Raw genomic sequence first — 23,723 nt, 5'->3', positions numbered from 1 at the left:
ATATTTTGTGTGGGTATATATGCGGGTCATTCCAGGCCAACTGTCCCAACCTTGGTGCTCGACTATCAGCGATTTCTTTGAAAAAAATTGAGGACTATCTATTTAAAGCAAGAAGTCTTTCTGTTAAACACTACTGCAAAAAAAATATTTTCAGCAGCGCTAGGAACATGTGAAGTTTTTTATAAAGCTCGAAAGTATGAGTCGTAAAAGGCATTGCCAAAAATTTTTCTCTTCTTAAATTAGGCGAGCACACGATTTTCCCTTGAGAATGAAGATAGGCTTTTCACTTAAAAAACGTTTTATCAATCTGTATGTTATGATGCAAAATGGACTCACTGCTTCGGGGAATGGAGACCTCCTGAAGACTGGGCTCGGGGGAGGGCTCCTCCATGTCTTTAGTCAGGTCGTCAGATTCGTCATCGCGGAATGAGCGTTTTTTACCCATGGCCGGGCTGCGCCCTCTGTACAAGCAGAAAGGTTAACGCCATACTTAGGCACGTACAAGAAAAGTCCAGCAGGCCAACAGAAAAAGAGCAGCCATGTTTTTTGTTGTTAATAAGAAACTGTTCTTAAAAGCTTCCCCATCTGTCATTTTATGCTGTACTTTATTTTAAAAAAATTGTCACCTCGATGAGCATATGCACAGGTCCACCTCTCGGTCAATGGACATTTGAAAACAAGGTAACGGTCCCATAGATGCCAGCTACAATCTTGGTCCTCACTGGGTACATCTTTTAGTAGTTCCAGTCTTTAAGCTTTTAGTCTTTCGGGAGGAGGTGGAAGAGATGGGGGGGGGGGGGGGGGTTCAGAGTGCAGTGGTGATAACAGACTTGGTCAGTGCCAGGAGTTGCCAGTCGGTACATGCAACAATGAAGCACAAATTTACTTTGCCCTACCATGCCTCAATTTACGTTAAAAAGGCTGCAGTGGCTACCTGGCTAATGCAGCTACCGGTGTAGATAGAGGTGCTGCGAAGGGTTAGGGCCCACATCAGCACTAAAGCCATGAAGAAAACCAAACCTACTTTATTACAATACAACTAAAGACAAAGGGGGGAAAAAAAGCTAAAGTCGGGGCAATTGGTCGTCCTGACTGTGTCAAGTCGGGACCATGGGCATTTATTCGAAATTCGGGATTGCCCCGTTAAATTCAGGACGGCCGGCAACCCTAACTTTGCCTCCAGTGCGCATACATTCAGAGAGCAGGGACTCACCCCTTGCGCTTCCGCTTGTCCAGGGGAGGGGACGGAGACCTCTTTCGTTTCTTGATGCCTTTTCGGTCGCGTTTCTCTCCTTCTCCTGAGAGCAGCTATGATTGGAAAACAAAGCAACAACCCATGTTGCAGCAGGTACACTCACAACACACTAGCTAAGCATGGGTCAATTAAAGTCACACACTTGACTGCCACCAGAAAAAAAAATTTATGTTTTCAAGAGCATCGTGGGTGAAAATAATGAACAGGCAAAGGGCTGTTTTTTCAGTTAATGGAATTTGATTTACTATCTAGCTAAAAGAACTTGCAATCGCCGAATGCCTTAGAGTGCTGCTACCTGTCAATGATCTTCAAAACAAATATCCGCCATGTAATTCCAAATGATAATAGCACCACAAAATTTACTAGTACACTCGAACCTCGTTATCATCAAATGGGATATAAAAAAATAGTGGACATAACGAAGTAGATGAAATTCCCCTTGAAATCCTCATAGAGATCCATGTTTTTAAAACCTTGTTTTAATGAAGTGAAACTGCCCTGCCAATGGATATAACGAACTAGATACATCTCTGAAACCGAAAAATACCAGACGGTTGTGCACAGAGTACACCGCTTTCCTTTATTAAAGTGGAAAGTTGGGCAAGTTGGTACACATTCATAATGGCAACAGCGCGAACAAGACGAGGACGGAGTGGAAGGAAATAGGACGAGCGCTTTCCGCCCAGTTCGGCACTCATTCGCCGCGGCAGTTTGAAACTCCAACGTGGAATACGTCATCGAGCAAAGCTGGCCTTTCTCGCTGCTGCACGTGCAAATAAATAGTGCATTCATTTCTACTGTGTGACACGCTGGGCGGGGCCTTTTCAGATATTCCCGGCACAATCTCTAGCGTCATCATCAGGCTATGCAGTCATTCCTCTCTCTCCGCGGGGTGTGCCGAAAGGGCTAACAGCTGGGTGCAGCCACCATACGTGCAGAATGAACGAGAAATATTCACAGTGGCCACGACAAACAACACCCATCAAGGTACAGTGAACACCATTTGCGTAGTGCCCACTGGCAATTTTTAATTCTTGGTGACCTTCAGTCAAAATAGTAGAATACCGCAGAATAAATGTAAAGTGATGTACTGGTCACTGTACCTTTGCCGGCATTTCACATCACTTGCTGAGAAAAAGGACTAAGATATTTTTGAAAACAACAAAGGGATTAAAAATGTTTACTGGCTTTCCTGCCTGCATCGTTGACCAATATTTTGAATAAGTTCGATTATTCGGGCTTATTCACGGTTCTGCCACCGACGTCATAAAAGCCAGTATACTTGTAAAATGTCAACCTACATATTATACGCTGAGCGATGGTTTACCAAAATTTTTTTACTCGATCTGCGCAAGTTGTGTTGTGAACATCGTTGGCGCGAATCCAATTTCGGAGTTTTGCCGTTTTGGAGAACGTTTATTATGACCATAATCTCGCTGCTAAGGTTAACTAAATATGAAACATTAAATCCTTGGCTTACATTCTGCGGTGGCAAGAGCCCGATTTTGTGTGGCATGGCTGCGCAGAAAATAGTGTAGCCTGAGTGCGAATCTGAGTGACGATTGTAGTTGCCATTGAATATTTGTGACCAAGGTGAAAGCAAGCAAATAATTTGTCAGCGTGCCTCACTATCATCCCAGTAAACGGACATGGTACATGTGCAAAACAGATTTAGGACGTCACACGCACGGCATTCGCCCATTAATCGACACAAATGCACCAATAGGGCGCAATATCAAATGCTGAAACTGATGAGCTACACACTGAGCAGACTGTATGACCTTACTCATTCAGCACGGCTTTCCTTTTCAAATGCCCCATGAAATAAGTGCCAGTTATAATCTTTAGCTGGTCCACATATGCGCAAAATAAAAAATTCGTAATGCACTGTGTAGCATAAAACGGTTTTCATTTTCTTGTGGCCTAGTTACAATTACGCTACCAAACACACCAACGCTGAAACAGATTGCTTAGGCTTGGACTGCAGCAGAGCTAAGCAGTGGCCAACACATGTTCAAGGGTTGTGCGGTTGCCACTGAACAAGCACGTGCATCCTGCTAAATTTGGCAACTTCACTCAAAAATAGTGTTTTTGCGCACGCTGGCGCATTGTGATGGTTTGGCACAAGATGGCGCAATTGGTGCAGCATTTCCATCCCTCATATTGACCCAATAAAGTATGTTCTGTAGTTGAATGCATTGAAGAATCTCCTTTCTTTTTTTTTTTTAGCTTTATTCCCCTCAAAGCCAGGAGTTTACCTACATTTTGCATCAACCTGCATATTCCAGTTTTTACAGTACAAACTGAAAAGTTAATTGCACAGGATGTGGCATATGTACCAGATAAGAGAGCGGAGAATAACATGGCTATGTACCGTATTTATTCAAATCTAGAACGACAGTTTTTTTCAAATAATCATATACCAAACTCTAGGGTCTGCTTAGATTTGAGGTTTTTAAAAAACGCGCCAGTTTTTTTTAATTGAAATTGATAAATATGCTGCATAGTTAGTGCCATCTAGAAAAGTCAGTATCGCAGCCACTACAAGCCACGCCAGTAGCCAATCGAAGTACACGAGTGACGTCGCCACTTTGAGCAGTGTTGTATCGGAGCTGGTATTGGCATGCAGCGCGGCATTATTGTAATGGCACAGAAGAGGTGATCCCGCTACAGTGCCGCTTTCAAACGAAAAGTTGTGCTAGCTGCAGAGGCATCGTCAAACGTTCAAGCCAGGTGGGACATCGGCATCAATGAGAAAAATGTCCGTCGCTGGAGGGGACAATGGGAGATGTTTTTTTAGTGCGCCGCAACGAGGATGGCATTTACTGTTTGAAGATAGTGCACTGTTTAAAGATGACAGCGATAAGGAAGATAGCGACGAGGCTAGCAGCGATGATAATGCAAAATCAGCTCAGCATGCTCATCATTCAATAAATGCCGCTTTCAATTTGTGAACGCTGTCCTCACTTTTTTGTTTGGCCTACATTCGAAGTAAGCTGTTTTTCTTTTTCTGGCTTGGGACTTTTGAGGGTCGGCTTAGAATCAGGCCTGGCCTAGATTCGAGTAAATACGGTAAGACAGAATATTCCAAGGTAAACAACTCAAGGACAACAAAAGGCAAAATTGCAACTTCACTAACAGATAGCATGCTCACACAAAATGGCCCGCGACGCCAAGCACCTATAATATTTTAAGTGTACAGTGCTTCTAATAAATCCCAAGGACAGGAGCTCTCTCATACATGTGGCAAAGTCAATGGCCTTATTGCTGTTATCCTTTTATTCCTGGTCGCTCCTTTTCATATTTGTATTTCTTTCTCTCTCTCTCTTCTTTGTGTTCAATTTAGACTATGTGTTCCTAGTATATCACTTCACCATGTTTCAACACCAAGCTCACCTCATCCAAAGTGTACTTTCCCCTGGGAGACCGCCTGCGGCCCTGGAAGTAAAAAAAGGAAGACCATCAATGCCTAAGAAACCACTAACTAAACACGAGACATTTGGCAAGCTGGACTCGCACTGATATCTGATACAACATAGCCAAATGTAGTACAAGCAGGTTCACGAGAAAAATCGGAACCCGTGGTTCTCTCGCTTAATGCAAAGAAGGGCCTCAACTATGGCAGCATTTGTGTCTTGAGCTATAGCATATGGGGGTTTGTTGGCTGGTTGCCTGCTCCCAAGATCCCACACTACATGACACCTGCAGTTGAAATTCAAGATGTTCCACATTTGCTGCCATGGTCTCGAGCACCACTGGACAAATGGACACTATGCCACTACAAGCATCATGGTCAGTTAGTCTCCCAGCAGCAAAAAATTTTCCTTTAGCAAGAATATAAAAACTGCTGCTAATTTAGCCCTTATTTACAATTAACTTTACACATTTAAAAAAAGGAAAGTACATTTTTCCTATATTTTTCTGGCTTCATTGTATGCTGGCTTCATATGGTTGTGGAGACGGAAATAATTTATCTAGCTGACCACAACTTTTCTTCCACTTGAAGTTAACATGTGTTGACTTCTAGTAAAAAAAAAAAAAAAGAAGTGCAGAAACTCCAATATTGTTTCACTTGATTTGAACATTAAACACTTGGGATATCACTAACATCGACATTAGTTCGCGGTAAAAGCGACATAATTGTGCTGTAAGTTGCCTTTCACATGCGGAGACATGCAAGCACATTCTTATTAAAAACCTATGCACTTGTAACAGTTGCAGAGCAACAGAATTAGAAGGCACAGACAATTACAGGGGGTGGTCACACTCACCATAGCATCTGTCTCGACCTCATAATCTTCCTCATTCATCCATTCGTTGTACTCATCCAAATCGACGAGCCATTTGGCATTGACCTGAGTAAGGAAGTTTATTCAAGTGAGAATCTTCCACTGTCTGAATGCAAATGCATAACAGTGGTTGCCATATGGAAATCAATTGTAGAATGAATGAATTTTGCAGCAAGCAAATCAACAATTGTGCAACATGGAACAAAAGAGAAAGGGCACCTTTCGTTAAGCGATTCATAAACGTCAACCCTGAACAGAAAGTTTATAAAGATGTCAAAGTGTCTCGCGAGGATTTGACTCTAAACCCACAGATTGAGTTGAAAATTCTGCCTCCCAGGCACACTGCTAATGCTACACCACAGAATACTGCATCTGGCGGCTGCCATTAGACAGCCAAATGCAATGATTGATTGAGGCCCCATTAGGCTAATTGACCATAATCCAGCACCGAGGTGAAAGAACTTACGAGCCAGTGGCAAGTGAACAGCAGGATAGGAAAGACAAGGAAGAAAAGAGTGCCACTCAATTTTACCACTGGGGAACACCACCTTCACAACTGAAGATGATGCTAACTAGGGTCATCATTGAATAACATAACGTAAAAACAGCATAGAACATGGTTTTTTTTTCTATTATTAGCATCCCAAATTTTCCCCTCGTACTATATGCGGATACGCACAAAAATTTCAGTCCGAAATTTGGGCTAGAAGTTTCGGTTTCATTATTGCTACATGGCTATGGCTTAAATTCGTTATTGCTGCGTGGCTACAGCTTGGTTTCATCACTGCTGCGTGACTGCAGCATCATTTGTTTATTGTTGAGTGCACACTTTGGCAGCACACGTGCAAACCACGCTTCGCAAAGTGCATCTTTTTTATTCCACATTGAAGGACCAAGATGTTCGGACCACGAAAACAGTACTCGGCTGCTTTCTAGAGAAAGGTTATTTAAACCGCACCGGATATCGGCAACAGTGAGGCTGGGCGGCAGTTTGGCGTCAATGAGGGAAGCATTCACGGATGGCGTCAACAGAAGGAAGCCCTTTTCGTGTGCTGCAGAACACGAAGAAGCGTTCGCGGCCCGAAGAGTGGGACATTCCCGGAAATCGAACTCGCCCTGACAGAGTTCGTATGCCAACAGTGAGCTGCGCATCCAGCTGTTGAGCATGGAGGTTATGCAGGCAAGTTAATGAGCTTGCCAACCGGGCAGCTGAAGCGGGCTTTGTCAGCCATGCTATGCAAGTGGATTGTGGACACATGGGCCAGCATACAACAGGACCTTCAAGAGGCATTCAAGAAATGCCGCATCTCGAACGCGCTCGATGGTACAGAGGACGAGTACCTCTGGAAAGATATGTCCTACGAAGAACTATGAGAGCGCAGCTGAGGAAGACTTGATTGAAGTGCGGAGTGCAATTTAAATAAATGCTTTCCTAGAGTTTTCCTAACTCAAATTATACACGGATAAAACTTTTTTTCCTTCCATTTTGCGTCCCAGAAATTTCACCTCGTACTATATGCGGGTTCGTATTATACATGGATTTTTACAATATTCTTTTCCTTCTCAAAAAGAGACTGCTCAATCGCAACTGTGTATGTTTACTCCAACCGATACCGCAGTAAACAGAGCAACGTTTGCTGCACCATATCGCTGCTTTACATTACTGGGCAGCTTTTCTGGACTTTCATCCCGTCTCTGCCTTAAACAGACAAAAAAAAAAGGGAAGAAAGAAAGAAAATGAAAATGCCCTTTTAGATTGGCCAGCCTATCACAATACCGTATTTACTCGCATAATGATTGCACTTTTTTTGTCAAAAAACTTGACACAAATTCAGAGGTGCGATCATTACATGGGGGTAAATTTCCCACGAAAAGAAACATTTTCATGTTTCATCCCGCATTTGCTGCGGGATGACGTGCAGGCGGCTGCCACTGTCGGTGCAGGACACCAAAACAAAAATGGCGGCCGGGGGAGCAAGCCGAACAGTGCCGATCGGTCATTTTTCTTCTCGTGAGTACATTACACACATTGAAATAGTTCATTCCGTATCAGTAATGAATAATATCGTTCATATTGGCAAGTTTGCGACAATAACATAGCCATGTCCACTTTGAGGGGACAGAAACAGAGATGGGCGCACTTAGCTGCTAGTGACATAAAGACACATGGCGGGCATGCTGCAGAAACTGCGGCATTTGTCTTCCCTGCTATCCTAATGCGGCACATTTCCGCTAAGGGTGGGTGAATATCTTAGCTGTGTTACAAGCGTTGGCGTATGAATAGGGTACACGTCTAACGTATCAGTGTAAATGTGGCCACTATCGTTTCCGCTCGCGATTTGTTGCGTGTCCACGAGTGCAGACGAGAAGAATCAAGAGGCATGTTGTTGTTGACCAAAACCATTATGAAGCCTACAAATAATAAAGCTGAGGCAAGTTTGGTTGTAGCTTCTTTTTTTTTTTCCATGGAAGTACGGAAAGTGATGAAAGGAATGAAATGAGGCATCTGTTTAAAGGGACACTAAAGCGAAACAATAAATCAGTTTAGACTAATGAAGCATTGTTTGAGAACTCTGCAGGCAGTCATTTAAAAAAGATAGTTTGATTATTAGATGAAAAAATGAAGGTCCAAGTATCAGTATTTGAATTTCGCGCCGAAACCCCAGCGCCGGTACGTCAAAGTGACATCAGGGTTACCAAAGTATGTTTTCGCATTTGGGCTGCGTTGGCTGAATAAAGGTTCTCGAAACTTGCCATGTTTAATATTTGGTTCCTTTAGAACACAATGTAGTCTATCTGTACCGCTATATATAATTAGTAGGCCCTAGAAGATGCCATCAAAATGCAAGACGTCACAGCCCCCAAGTGCGGGAACTTAAGTAGGCGTCGCCCCCCATATTTCGTTCTTGCGCTTTTTCTGGCTTACCAAACGTCTTATCGCTGTAAGAGTGGTGTTTTTGGTGTTGTAAAACGGTAGTTTATTCATGCAGAAGAAATCATCTTTCACTTTAGTGTCCCTTTAAGAATGTGGGGTGTATGGACTCTTGGTATTCAAGAGTCGTTTGCGTAGCATTCGACAGATGGTAAGCACGATCATCATTGGCTAGACTTGGCACACTACATATCGCAGCGACAAGGGTGTGATCATTACATGGGAAAGAAAAGAAATTGAATTTTGATGACAAAATTCAGGGGTGCAATCATTATGCAAGTAAATACGGTATCTTCTCGAGTGCATGAATCAATGACAGCACCCACCTCATATGGTCCAGTGTGGGTCTGAGGTGAGTCAGGTTCCATGTCAATGTCCAGGCCAGACACCCAGGTGTCAAAGCTGCAGACAGAAAGACCAAAGCACATCAAAGGGTCGAATCCCAGAACTGCTGGATAAGGTATGCTAAACAACACAGCTAGTGTCACGAGTGGTGCTGGTTGGCACTCCCAGAGCTGATCTTCTACACCGTACACCTACACAAATGCCCCAAAAAGTGGACATGATGACAGCTGCCACGGCAGCTGTCATCAAAGCATTACGCGTCATTACGCGTGCAATCAAAGCATTGCACGCGTAATGTGGAAGGTGCACGTTTGGCTCCTACCTGCGGTAAGTTATCTTTTCATCCAATTTCATTTCTCTTTTTATTATTTCTAGATTTCAGTTAAGGTAACTAAATTTTAGGGGTGTTGGAATATTTGAAATTTTAAATATGAATCAAAGAGTCTTTGCTATTCAATTCAAGGAATCACTATTTGAAGTTGTCGAATGTTTGTTCCATTCGAATAATATAAGGGACAACAGCTGTTTCAGTCTACAGGGAGAAAGACTGATGCAAATATAAACGGTTCCGAATGATTCTGCTGCAGGAAAAGCAGATTTGTTGGGGCACTCAAGCGAAATGCTAAAAGCAGTCTGGACTTTGATAACGTACTCTGTCAAAATTGCTGTCAAAAATTTCACAGTAACAGATCTATTATTATAAGAGAAAATGAATGTCGCAGTTTCATTGTTTACATTTAGTGCAGAAACCACATCACCGGGTACAACAGCGTGATGTCACAAATTTCAAAGCATTCCTTTCATATCTGAGCTACTGAGGCTAAGTAAAAGTTTGTGAAGCTTGCAAAGTTCAGTCTTTGGTTATAGTATCAGAGTGCAATGTAGTCCGTCATTACTGGCCAGTGCAGACACCGTCAAAATCCGTAATATCACAGCGAGCTAGTGCAGGAACTTCAAGGGGATTGACACCAGTCTTTCATTGGCGTCTTTCCTGAGTTAAGCTTCTTTTCAGGGCAAGACTTTTTTTTTTTTTGGGGGGGGGGGGGGGGGGGGGGAGGGGGCTTGTAGAAGGGTTAATTATTAATACAGCCTTTTTTCTTTCAGTGTTCCTTTAACAGACAGCTTTAGAATAGCGCTTGTTGCCTTACGTACAATAGACACAAGCAGCTTTGCGGGACGTTACACTGAGTCTACTACCTTCAAGACTTTGTCCATTGAGTCAAGAGTTTGAGCGCGCTCTAAGTGACTTCTGAGAGCGACTTATGGTGCACGATAAGAGAGCGCGCTCTATGCACTCCATCCTGGGAGGCGGTGCACAGGAGTTCACGCCTGCTATGGCTTCCAGCAACATGACATGTTTCCACACGCCTTGCACTTTCACCTTTTCAAGGCGCAGTTCGTGCACTGCACGTGCCGTTTGGTTTTGAGTTTGCACTCTTGTTTCGCGCAGAAGAGGGAAATGACTGAACGACTTCTGCCTGTCAACCAAATAGTCATTCGTTAGTTGGCCACATAATTCTGAATGCATCGAATTATGAGGCTCTTGCGACCTGCAATGAATTAGTGCAGGCAGCATACCGTGGAGCGGATAGTATTTGTGGTTTGGTACCTATGATTGCAGCGCAAACAGTTTCCATCACAAATGTAAACCGCTGTTGCTGCCTCCGCCGTTGCACATTGGGTTCTTTAAGCTCGTCATCGTCAATCAAGAACTGCAGCAGCCTGTCAGTGGTGCCATGTTCGCAAAGCAAATGAAATGAAATGAAAACCAACACTCGTCATATGACACATTGGTGTTGCCGGGTGCAGTCGTTCTGGGTGCAGTCAGCTAAAATCGCTGTTAAAGGGACACTAAAGGCAAACATTAGGTCAAGCTGAAGTGGTAGATCAGTGCTTGCGAATCTCTAACACGTAAATATTATCGTGAACAGAGCCTTAGTAATTGAGAAACTGAGGTAAATGCCAGGCATGATTAGAGACTCCCACAAAACATGCAAGTACTTGCCCGATGACGAAGGCACTCCTGATTTAGATTTTGTCACTAGCACTCAACCACTCATTATAAATACATCATTGTACTGCATTATAAGATGAAAGAAAATGCTGCTTGTCCAGTTCAATTTCATATTCAGAAAAAGAAACTCATTGACATTACCCTCGACAACGACATGGGCGGTCGACCCCGCGTTTTCGCATTTCAGTAGTTTCGTTACCACGTAGTGCAGCACTGGTTTTCTGGCATGCGAAACTCGCATAAACTGCAAGTACCACAGAATTCGCTGTCCATGTGAAGTTGCAGGGTCCCGAACAGTCCACGCCACTTGACCAAAAGCAGCTGCAGCCACTACGGCAGCATCCACCGCTCTGTCTTGGTTAGGTTTCTCCATGGCTACGTGTTTATGTTTTGTACAGAAAACCATAGCACCGTCTCTCGGGCACCGTTTTACTCACTGACGGCCACAAAAGGCGGTGATGGCATATGCAACGTCACCACTCCCAAGCTGGGTGGCGGGAGATTTAAATTTCGAAAAACATATCCGGACCCTTCAGATGCAATTTTCTCATAAACTAAGTCTTTTCTTGGCACGAAACAACCACTGCGAGGTTTCTGCTATGGTATTTAAACAGTACGAGTTGACTTAGTATTTGGCTTTAGTGTCCCAAAGGCGATGCTCCAAAGCCAATGCGCCTGAGCACACTCAAGTGAGTGGGTTTGGAGAACGAAGTGCGGTAGCTTAACGCGCCCTTCTAGTTTAACATACGGGAACGCAAACAGAAGGAAGAGGTTAGAGGACAAGGCACCGTTTGGTGTCTCGTGCAAAACCGCAGAAATACAATAATGTGCGGAGCATGAGCAGTGAGACTGCTATTTCTTCATGTACATAATGCCTTTACATTTCATTATAAACACTATTCTAAAACTGTCTATTACATCACAACTGTTTTGCATAATGTCCACCCACCTGTCGGGAAAATACCACCAGTGGATGAGAGCACTCCGATCCCGCTTCATCACCAAGCGCACGTATTCTTCTGCATAACGAAAGAGAGAGGAGCAGCAATGAAGGGCATCCTATACACCATGTACTTTAAGACAAACAATAAGGCAGTACAATGAAATGTTAATAGTAGATAGAACAAAAGACAAACTGCTTGCACACTCTTTCTTATCCTTGAGATGCAATATCAAGACATAAACAGTTGCCAAATTTACACTATGCATTGCAATACAGTTAAATCTGGATAAAACGAAATCAAAGAAAGTTTGCAAATTTTTCTTTACATCCAGGTTTTTGCTACCTGCAGTTCTCGCATGACAACTGGCACGGATGATTCAAACACAAAATGCAACGGATACCAATCAAGGTGAACTCATACTTAAAAACATTTGTGAGAGGTGGCACGAAGAGGTATAGCCGCCATGGCCATGGTTTATTTAGGCCAGCCAGTAATGGTGCCATGGAATATCGGGAGCAGCAGCTACTGTGGTCGTTCAGGTTGTACATGCCAGTGGGTTCTTTTCTCGCACTACCTGCACCCCCAAAGTTTCACCACTACAGGACCCGCCCCCTAGTGCAAAGCGTGACTGAAATATGTGCAAAAGGCACACATATACAGTGCAGTCCACTTAGAGCGATACCACATATAACAATATATCGGTTATAACGATGGGTCAAGGTAACAGTGTCACTTTATGCATTAGGTCTACGGAGGAAAAACCATATACAGTGAACTCTCACTTGAGTGAACTTCAAGTGACCGAAGGAAATAGTTAACTGAAAGTTCACTAAACTGAATATTCACTAGACCAACATAAGACATGGCATACAGAGTCAAAAGTTTGAAGTGCAATTCATGCAGCAAAAGACATGGCATACATAGTGTTAGAAATGTGTGAAATGGAACTTGTACGTATCAACAAGTACAAGGTTCATAACAGTTATAGTGCTGCCTTTCTCAGTTAGAAAAAAAATCTAATCTTTTTCTGCAGTTGTACTTTTTAAAGCATAGGAAGTAACCAAACTGTCCCAAGAGTCAATGTTTTTGTACACTTCTTCTGGCACAGCTTGCTGTTGAGACACAAAGTCTCTCAACTTTCCAATGTACCCTACAACCTCAGCTAGAGTTATAGGGCTTGAAACTGGCTCGGCAGTTGCCTCTTCTTTGTCGCACTCTTCTTCTTGTTCAGGACGAACACTGGAAACAATCTCCAGATCCGCACGGGTAATCAGTGCACTGTCACACTGTGCATAGTCTTCAAACGAAGTACAGTGAAACCTCGTTAAACCGTAGTTGGCCGGAGCTCGGGAAAGGTACGTACTAAACGGTAGTACTGTTTAACCGAATAGCATGAGATCGCCCACTTACCTGTCGAAAACGGAACTCAGAGAGAGTGCGATGAAAGGGGAAAAGACATGCAGTATTTATTCACTTCGCGCGACAAAAGCGTTATTTTCGTTTGATGCCGCGGCGGCCTAGCACGCCGACGACAGCGGCCTCAAACTTACTGAAGCTGCGTGCCGGCTTTTCAGCCAGCCCCCTCTTCTCGGCAAACACTCGCATGGCAGATTCCTCGTTGGCGTTACGTATTCACCGTGCACGTGCGCAGTAGTGCTGTAGAAGTCCCGGGGGCGCCTTTTTCATTACGGGTGCCGGACTTTGGAATAATTTTCATTTGGAATAGAGTTATGTTATCGCGCCCATATTGTCGTCGCGACGATTGCATTCATGAGGCTGACGCAACGCGCAGCTTATGCCACTGTCGGGCCTGAATCGCCCGTGCTATCGCTTTCCGTGTCGTCCTCGTCACTGTCGCTAGTCGACACTTCGGCAACAACAGAGGCAACGATGGCGAAAAGTCGAACCTCGTAGCCGACATATCTTCGCGGTCGCAGCAGCGCTGCCGAGCAACTTCTTCGCATTCCAAATGCCACACACAGTAGTCAACAGCAGATCCCTGTTGCGTGTCAGCGCCGACTTCTTCGTGTCACGTTCGATAGCACGGACGATGTCTAATTTTTCTTCTATGCTGAGCACCCGGCGTCTTTTTTATCCAAGCTTCGGAACGACGCGAGTCCTCGCTTGCACGACGCCGTAACGCTCTCTGGCACCGCGTCGAAATGATGTTGATGTTGATGTGGCTTCACGCGCAAACGCACAGGGCGCTTGGAGGCCGTTGTTCCGATCTCTGAGGTGTGTTGTTCTGCCGGGCCGCCCGATGGAGACGGCGCAGCGCCGTATTTGCGCGATGAAAAGTTCAAACGCTACGTTTTAACCGATGCGTACGCAGTAAGCTGGTACAGTTTATGCGGATACAAAACACATTATGTTCAATGGCCGCTCAGTCGGGGATTTGACTTTACTACTTTTAAAACGAAACTACTGTTTAAGCGGGTACGGTTTAACGAGGTTTTACTGTATTGCTATCAACCTCCAGCTGATGACAGATCTCTGTCCACATCGCGGAGTCTATCATCTCGTCATGCTGTTCCTCAGGCTCGCATTCATTGCTCAGGGGGGAAAGGCCAGATTTCTGCCAGCAGTTTCTAATGGTAGCCGGAGTTACTGACCACCAGAAGCCTGTCACCATCTCGGCCGCCTGCCTGACGTTAATGGGGGCATTGCTGCCAACCCTCAGATTAATCAAAATCTGCTGAGCCAGCCGCCGTCGTTACTCCACCTTCAAGTTTTGAATGATGCCCAGGTCGAGCGGTTGAAGCACAGCCGTGCAGTTAGGCGGGAGGTATTCGACACGCACATTGCTGAAATGGACATCAACAAGGTGGGCTGAGCAATTGTCCACTATCAGAAGAATGTTTCTCTTTGCCTTCCTCATTTCTTCGTTCAGGGTCAGGAGCCATTTGCGGAATATATTCCTGGTCATCCATGCCTTTTGGTTGCTTCTATAGGTACATGGCAGTGAAGGGATACCTTTAAAACATTGTGGTTTTGCGTATTTGCTTATCACTAGCGGCTTGAGCTTGTGGATGCCACTGGCGTTGCAGCACAAGAGCACAGTAACTCTAACCTTTGACTGCTTCCCGCCTTTGCAACTGTCGTCCTTGAAAGCCATTGTCTTGTTTGGAAGAGTCTGATAAAACATACCAGTCTCACCCGCGTTGTAAACGTCGTCAGGTGAATATCCGATAATGATAGTATCGCGAAGTTTTTCATCCCTCCAGGTTCTCGCTGCCCCTTGGTCGGCATTCTTGTTTTCGCCGCAAATCGTTTTCCACGCGATCCCATGCCTATCCCGAAATCGTGTAAGCCACCCACTGCTTGCTTCGAGGCCGCGAACGTCCAGAAGAAAAGCAAATTCTTTCGCTTTGCCCTGTATCATCGGGCCGGACACTGGAATGTTTTGAGATCGTAGGTCGTGAAGCCATACCGCAACGGCGTCGTCCACTTTTTTGAAGTACCCATGCAGAGTCGTTTCCTGGCGGGATTCATCGAAGTTTCTCCTTCAAGCTTCGATTTTTGTTTCACAATCGTTGACGTTGACGGTGCAATTCCATAGTCCTTTGCAACGTCCACTTGCCTTTGACCGTTGTCCAGGAGCTGAAGGATTTCCAGCTTGTCCGAGAGAGACAACCGCTTCCGTTTCGTCACACTCATCTCGAAAGTGGACACGCGAACTGCCGTTGCTACTTAAAACCGGAAGGCTGAACAGAGCCAATGAAAAACACACCACGTGGGTTGTTTTTGTGCACACGTGGAACCGACGAGACTGGAAAGAAAGAGACGACGACCATGCCACGACTAGCCGGTCGGAAAAAAACACACCATGTGGTTTGTGGTGTGACAGATCACCGCTTTGCCCCAGGGGCGCTGTAGCGCCAGCGACGTTACATTGCCGCTGGAGCGGCGGTATGATGAGGGCGGGCATCGGCTGCGCCTGCAGTGCAGGGCGCAAAACTTCGTTGAAATGATCGTAAAAGTAATCCTTGGTCCTCTGAGCGAGTTCGCTAAACTGAAATACTGACTGTTTCGAAATTCATTTAAGTGAAACATTTTTGCACAGAATCTATAAGAAAACTGCCGGGGATTGTTAAAAAGTTCGTTATTCTGAAATACAGTCAACGACTGAATTTTCGGACGCCCAAATTTTCGGACATGCCTGATATTTCGGACGTAGAATCAATGTATAAAGACATCTGAAGTTTCGGACGCTCGAACCCCCCGCCGTCCAATTTTCCGGGCTTTTTGACGCGACGGAAGGTCCTTTGGCTCCTCGCGCAGCAGCCTTGCGCAGGAAATCGACTTGCAGCCGAAGCATATCACCGCTTTGAACCACAACTAGCCAAATCTAGCCGTCACACACCGATTTGGTCTGGCCACGCTGACTCTGTTCATCGCCGCACTTCTGCTTCCGCCTCCGGCGGAGTTTCCAGAGCGGCGCCATTTCATTTGTTTACGTAGGCCACGTTTTGGCTAGCGTGGTGTGTGATTGCGCTGTTGTGTCAAGTGTGCTCTGTGATGCTAGGCCTAGGTGCTTCGACACTCGTCTGCGAACTCCACTGTTCGCAACTTGAGGATTTCACTTTGATGGCCGCCACTCCGTCTTCGTCGTCCTCACCGATGGCATGGAAGCGCGGAAAGCAGTACCGTCGGTTATTGATGGAGAAGAAAGCCGCCATTATTAAGCAAGTCGTGAGCGGCCCATCGCAGGCTGACGTGAGCAAAGAGTTCGGCATGGAGCAAGGAGTCAGGTTGTGGGGGATTCAGAAGACTCCGATGTTGAAGATGAGGAGACAATGCCTGCGCCGCCTACAAGCGCCGAGTTGACGCGAGCACTGTTGACTCTTTTGTCGGTGTACAGTGCTGACACGACCCTTGCTCAGATCGAGGTGAATATGATCGCATGCAACTGGAACACCGTCCAAACAACAATCAACAAGTTCTTCAAGCCACTGCAGCAAAAAAACCGGCTGCCCGACGATGCACATGTACATAACAAACCGGCAGTTGGCTGCATACAGAGTTTTTGAATGCGTTTTTTTATAGCCCTTTCACTGATGGCAGGGTTTCGGAAACCCGGTACTTCGCCCTTTACCTGTAGATCCGAGAAAAAAAGAAAAATAAGTGCGTTTTTTGCATGCATTCATTTTTTCGGACTGCCTCAATTTTCGGACGTTTTTACATTCCCTAGAGGGTCCGAAAAATCGGTCGTTGACTGTATTCGATAAACCTACGTTCGTACAACTGAGAGTTTACTGTATAATAATATAATTCCCCACATATCGGATATTAGGACCAAAATTTTGCCGTCAGGACAGCATTTGCCATGCAGAATAATCCTGCCATTAGTGTTGCTTGGTTTCCCTGAAACAAACGATGCTGCGACGGGGCAATGTTCCCGAGTTCGTATCTGCCGCCATTTTCTGCCAGTCATCCCGAAACATGGAACAGGAAAAGCTTTATAAAATATTTTTCTCATTATATAGGGAAAAACTAATTATGTATTTGCCTCAAGCACATGAAATTACATATTACCTACAAATTTCATTCCTCTAGCAGCAATACCAATAATGGCATTGCTCGAGGCCCAGGTAAAACTTTGTAAAATGTTCTGCAGTGTTGTCAGCAATAAATATCATTTCAATTTAAAGCCTTGTAATCTGTTATTTAGACACAAATAGAATGTTTTGCCCCTTGAAAAGACCTCCCACACAAGGCGCGTAAAAATGCGTGAAATGCCCAGCCCTTGGAGGGTATTAAATTTATAAAAAGTGAGAGCTGGGCGAGTTGGTGTGGTTCCATCTTAACGAAAAAGTGCGTGAGAAAGACATTTCTCTCTTCCTCGTCTGTCTTTTTCACACACCTTTTCGTTAATATGGTATTAAATTTCATCAAAACCGGAGCCCTACCAGCACACCACGATTATGGCAGCACTCGCAACGCTTTACCGCTGCACTTGGGTTCAAGGCAACAATGAGGGCAATGCCAAACAGAATGCCATCATTGACTTTTCAATAGAAAAGTGGTATTCCAGGGGGAAGTTGGGAAGTGCATCTCCTCAACCCACTTCTATTGTAAAGCCTTTTTTATTCTCCCCTCCCTGCCTCCAGAGCTGGGTTTTTCAGCAAGCAAGAACTATAGCACATACTTCTTGCCATAGCTGCCCATCAGCCCATTAAGGTTTATGGCTGCCGGCATTCTTCAAGTGTACGGAAATCGGTCAATTCTGCTACTCACTCAGTCAACCAAGAAGTAACATTGCTTATTGGCACTTTCAAAGAACCATCAGTGCCACATTATCATATCAATATACCTTACAGCCTACATAGCTACTGTACATGATGTACAGTGCAGTCCACTGTTAAAGAGAACACTAATGCGCAACTCTTACTTTGCTGGCACCCAAGCTGCAAGTGGCTACAGAATCAATGTCAATGCACACGTGTCGAAGAGTCATGGCTTCCAACCACAGGTTATCTGCTGCAAATCTGGGCAACTGTACTTCCCAGAAAGTGAAAATCTGGAGATGCTCTGCACTCTGGTGTTCCCTTTAACAGTGGACCCCCTCTGTACATTCCAAGAAGCTTCATGCAGCTAAGTGTCCAATGCTCGGTAAATGAAGTTCAGCATCACATACCAGAGGTATCCGTCGTGGGCACGGGTGGGTAGACTATATGGGTGGCATCATCTGGAGACTCGGCAATAGTGCCCTGGTGCCTTTTGATGATGTCCTTCAGGCGCGGCACCAACTGCTTCTCCACCTGCATCAACCAAGCCAGCAATTAGTCCACGTGTTTTGTACATACAGTCGAACCCCGCTACAACGAACGCCGCTTCAACGAAATGTCCGGTACAACGAATAATTCTCAGTTCCCCGTCAGCTGCCCATAGGAGTCAATGCATAAATATCCTCACCACAACGAACACTTTTTCTTATGCCGTTCCGCTTTAACGAAATCTGACGAAGTAATTCCAGGCTCGAAATTTAATTTGCCGCGCAGGAAACGCAATTTCGAACATTTTGCACATAAAAAAGCGTCTGCAAAGTTAGCATCGCGTGTTGGCACCACAAGAAACTGCCGCTGATGACCGAGCATGGGGGCCGCCATTGCTCGATGCCGACGGCGATGAGACTGGCCTACCTTTGGGATTGGCTTGAAACTTTTTAGCCGCAGACAATCCAAAGCCGACGCTCAGTCGTCTCGTCAGTCCATGCTGCATCTCGGCGCCGTCGGTGCGTAGTTAGTGCTAGTGCAATTGGCAGTTCGTGTTGTGCACGTGTTGCGGTGTTCGGTTTGATCAGAGAAGCCGTTCTGTTTTAGCGTGCTTTCCAACATGACGCCGTCATGTTGAAAGTTTTTATCCTTGGAGGATAAAGCTCGGATCCTGGCCGAAGTCGCAAGTGGAGAGAAGAAAGGCGACGTTGCGAAGAAGTTTGGGATTTCTCCCAGTTCGCTGTCCACCATCTTGAAGTCAAAAGAAGCAATAGCGCAAGCTCTTGCTTCGAGCACATCAGCCAAGCGGAAGAAGCTGACGCCGTCGGCGCACGAAGACCTCGACAAGGCTATGTACACGTGGTTTGTCGAGACAAGGGCGAAAAACATACCCATCAGTGGAAACGCCGTGCAACAGAAGGCCCTGAATTACGCTTGCCTGCTGGGAATCGACGATTTCAAGGCGAGCACAGGCTGGCTCAGCACATTCAAGGCCTGCCATGACATTGTCGGCAAGACGCTCTCTGGCGAGTCGGCATCGGCAGACACAGGCAGCGCATCCGCCTGGATCTCCACGAACGTTTCGGCGTTGTTGAAAGACTATGCCAAGTGTGACATTTATAACGCTGACGAGACAGGCCTGTTTTACGAGATGCTGCCGTCAAAAACCCTCGAAATGAAGGGTCAGCGTTGCCACGGTGGGAAACACAGCAAGAAGCGCGTGACCGTGCTGCTGTGCGCTAACGCGGACGGATCCGACAAGCGCCCACCGCTAGTCATTGGGAAGAGTGCGAGGCCCCGTTGCTTCAAAGGTAATAGGAGCCTTCCCGTAAAGTATGTCGCCAACAGCCGCTCCTGGATGACGCGGGCCATTTTCTCCGAGTGGGTCGCGTCATTTGACTGCGACATGAGGAGGCAGGGCCGGCGGGTGTGCTTATTGCTGGACAATTGCTCCGCCCATCATATTCTGGATGTGGAGCTCACAAATGTGGAGCTGAAGTACTTTCCGCCGAACTGCACTTCGATTATACAGCCACTTGACCAAGGTGTCATTAGAAGTCTGAAGTGCGCCTACCGCCAGCGAGTGATGCAGCGTCTCCTATTGAACGTGGAGACCGGTCGCGACACGAAGTTAGACCTGTACATGGCGCTGCAGATGATGGCTGCTGCGTGGGCTGCAACTGGACGGCCAGTTATCGCGAACTGCTTCACGCACGCTGGCTTCAAGCTAGGAGACCCAGACACCGACTCCGCTGAGGATGCTGCTGACTGCAACGGAGCAGTGCAACCGCCAGCAGACGTAATTGCGTCCTGGGCGGCCCTTCAAGGTGCCGGAAGTGTGCCATCCAGTGTCGAGCTGGACGACTTCATCGACGCTGACGTCAATGTGATCGCCCGTGAAGAATTGAGCGATGAGGACATCATAAAAAGTGTCCGCGACGACGGGGGGCAGTCGGATGACGACGAAGTGCCAGACCTGCATCCACCAGCCACATCTCGCGTACTGGATGCGTTCGATGTCATCAGAAACAGCGTGGCTGTGCATGATGACGACGTCGCGATGCAGCTACTCACCGAATGCGAAAATCACGTCATGATGCTCCTAGGAAAAAAAGGAAAGCAGTCGACACTGCTTGACTTCTGGAAATAAAAGTTTGTTTGTGGTTTACCAGTTCAGATTAGCCATATTTTTGTGAATTTCACAACAACGAAATTTTCGCTTCTACGAATTTTTTTTCGTGCACCGTCAATTTCGTTGTAGCGGGACTCGACTGTATCTCAATGTGGCACAATGAAGGTTGAAATGACACAAATTTGCCTTGCTTAGAATAGAAGGCTGAGAACACCATGCATGTTGTCAAGACAGGAACATTGGCAAAGGTTCTGTATGAATGCCCAATTTCTGCCTAATTTGAGCGTGAAGTGTCTAAACAAATGGACAACTGGGTTCATTGCACACAGTGCAATATGCTGCAACTCTGAATTTATGGCTAGGTGCCCAGGACATGTGGAAATTCATCCTTTTCACATATCCTGAATGCCAAAACAGTTTGATGCCAACAGTACCCCCATATAGCACTAGAAAACATACTAAACAACACAGAACACTTCATCTCATTTACCACAGAACCTAATTGATAGGTTTTGGAGGAAAAAAAGCAACATAAGATGTATTACCGTATTTACACGATTGTAAGTCGACCCCTTTTTTAAAATTTGAAAGTCTGAAGTTGGGGGGTCGACTTACAATCGAAACCAAAACATGGCCCCGCCAAAAGAAGCCATACCAACGAGAGCTACAACGTAGTTACAATTTTATGTTTGCTCTATGGCCCTACCCGTATCTTTTCGCTATCCCGCGTGTTTGTTCGCTTTTCGGAAGGGTTTTTCAACATTTTTGAGAGTCTTACAGTGCATGCAACACACATGGGGGGGGGGGGATAGTTGATAAAAGCGCCGCTGTTCCCATTTGCGGCGGCACCCTCAGAACGGCGGCACTTGCGGGGAGTATCGGTAGTTCGTGGAAGAGCAGACACCGCTCGCGGGTTTCTCTTTCTCTGTTTAAAGGCATTGTTATTGGTTTGACTAACTTCTTGACGCGCTCCACTTCGGCTACGTGCTACTTCTACGCTTCCCCAGTCGTCATGAGTGCTGCAGGCCCACTAATCTTTCGGCACTCGTTCACAGCAGCGTTCAAGAGGGCTGCCATCCTTTACGCCGAAGAAACAAATCACTGCGCAGCGGGCCGCAATTTCGATGTTTCTGAACGGGTGGTGCGAGAGTGGCGACTGCAGCGAAGCGAAATTTTCACCCTGTGGCGGCAAGTGAGAAATTTCCCACGTGCCGAAGTCTGGACGCTTTCCGGAGCTGTAGGCTAAGCTTGCGGCGTACGTCGCTGAAATGCGTGATCGGTCCCTGCCACTGAAGTGCGACGTGGTCATGAAACAAGCCCGGACCTTCGCCTTAATTTTAAGGTTCTGCTCCGCTGTGAGTACAACGATTGGCTGGCGGCAGAAGACTGCGAAATTACGCCAACCGGACCTGTCAAAAGAGCCTCCCTGCGTGTGGTTGGGTGCATTTGGCGTGGGCTGCTGTTCTGCAAGATGTCCTGGTGCGGTCGTTTGCCAAATTTGAAATTTCGCTGGACCACGATGCACTGTGGGACCGCAGCAACGATGACGATGGCAGCACTAGTGAAGACGAGTAGTCCAGTGACCATTTCAGCTACTAATAAATTTTCGTTATCGAATGCGCCCTCGGGTTTTCTTTTTTTTTTTTTCCGGTCAAGCGATATGGGGGGTCGACTTACATTCGAGTCGACTTACAATCGTGTAAATACGGTAACTGGTAAAACGTACTATCCAAAGTCACCTTGTCAATTTGACAGACATAACTGTAGTTGACGTGAACACAATGCAAAGCACTGCGAGCTGGTGGGGCCCATGCGACCAGAGAGATGCATTATCATTTTTCTGCCCTTCGCAAGCTTACATTTCTGCTCCTCCAATTTGGCCTCAGTCAGCAGCTTGTTCAGGCGGGGGATTTTGGCAGAAAGTTTTGATGTGTCCACTAAGCAAGCGTTGTTGCGGCCTGAGGCACCAATGCGCATCGAGCTCGTGGGGCCCCAGTGGCCTGAGAGATGCTTTATTCACATCCCGCCATTCACACTGTGGTGTTCACATTGCACTGGCTGCTGCAGGGAACGATGGCACGTATGGGTTATCGCCTATTAAAAGCGTGCAGTATGCTTCCAACAGCACTACGCCAAATGCGCTGCGAAACAGATGGGTGAGGATGCTTATTGCAATAGGGTTGGCAGCAATAGCTGTGAATGTGATGACCTGCGAGGACATCTGCTAGTACTTGAAGAGGAAACTGAGTGAATACTGATTCTCGTGACATGAGCAGACAAATACTGTGGGGAAGCTCCAATGGTGGGCATCTACTGCTCTCTGTTACACATGCCTCACGCTTTTTTTTGTTCAGATGGGATGTAGCAGCAGGAAAACGTATCACACAATAGCCATTTGGCAATGTACAAATGTTGGTGCCGAAAGATAGTGTTTTCTGAGAACGTATTACTGGCAAAAAATAAGGGTAACTGTATTGGGTTATGTTTTGGTTTTCAATCACGAAAGTTGGTACGGGGAAATCATATGAAATGGGATCTTATCATTGAGGTTCTACTTTATAAACCAAGCCTTTCTTTTTTTTTTTTTTTGTCTGCTAAAAGCTTCAGAGAGGGCACAAAAGGATTTACCTCGGAGGATATGTAAATGTGAGGCAGAGACAAGCACTTGTTCTGCACCAGGGTCTTCTCCACTGTCATGAACATCTCCACATTGCGGTCCATGCGTGACGGGGACTGGAAGTCAAACCTGCGCCTGGAACAACAAAACCAAGCAGTGGGGAAAAAACGAACGCTTACTGCTTTCTGAACATGGGCATCTGATACCTTCAGGAACTAAGGTGGCAATAGCAAGTACTCAACCCTGTGCACTTGTGCTGTTCAGTTTCAAAACCGAGAATGCTGTGCACGCATAGAAATCTTCCACACAGTGTATCTAGTCAAATGTTCCTTAGATACCGGCATGCACAACTATATTAGTGTTGTGAACAAACCTACTCAATTCTTGTATAACTGTCGCTAAAACACAATCGCCCCAGTGAGCAAATTGACGTGCACATATTGCATAAATAGGCATCAGCCTATTTATGTTCACTACAAA

The 23,723-nt window shown here is 45.9% G+C and overlaps 1 protein-coding gene across 5 annotated transcripts in view; it reads right to left on the bottom strand.

Annotated features, from left to right (window-relative positions):
* mor (SWI/SNF- related protein mor) overlaps positions 1-23,723 on the bottom strand; it is a 73,128-nt gene that overhangs the window by 45,791 nt on the left and 3,614 nt on the right. For all 5 annotated transcript variants that reach the window (XM_075693276.1, XM_075693277.1, XM_075693278.1 and 2 more), the window contains exons 4-11: positions 23,255-23,378; positions 18,417-18,540; positions 11,785-11,854; positions 8,803-8,878; positions 5,527-5,610; positions 4,652-4,693; positions 1,214-1,308; positions 337-461 (exon numbers count right to left, since the gene is read on the bottom strand). In XM_075693276.1, coding sequence (XP_075549391.1) covers positions 337-461; positions 1,214-1,308; positions 4,652-4,693; positions 5,527-5,610; positions 8,803-8,878; positions 11,785-11,854; positions 18,417-18,540; positions 23,255-23,378 — 740 coding nt within the window. The remainder of the gene's footprint in view (positions 1-336; positions 462-1,213; positions 1,309-4,651; positions 4,694-5,526; positions 5,611-8,802; positions 8,879-11,784; positions 11,855-18,416; positions 18,541-23,254; positions 23,379-23,723) is intronic.

The sequence above is a fragment of the Dermacentor variabilis genome, chromosome 5 (genome assembly GCF_050947875.1).
Source record: "Dermacentor variabilis isolate Ectoservices chromosome 5, ASM5094787v1, whole genome shotgun sequence".
In the NCBI taxonomy this organism is placed as follows: domain Eukaryota; kingdom Metazoa; phylum Arthropoda; class Arachnida; order Ixodida; family Ixodidae; genus Dermacentor; species Dermacentor variabilis.
The sequence above is the reverse complement of the archived record's forward strand: the minus strand, read 5'-3'. Positions and strand labels throughout refer to the sequence as shown.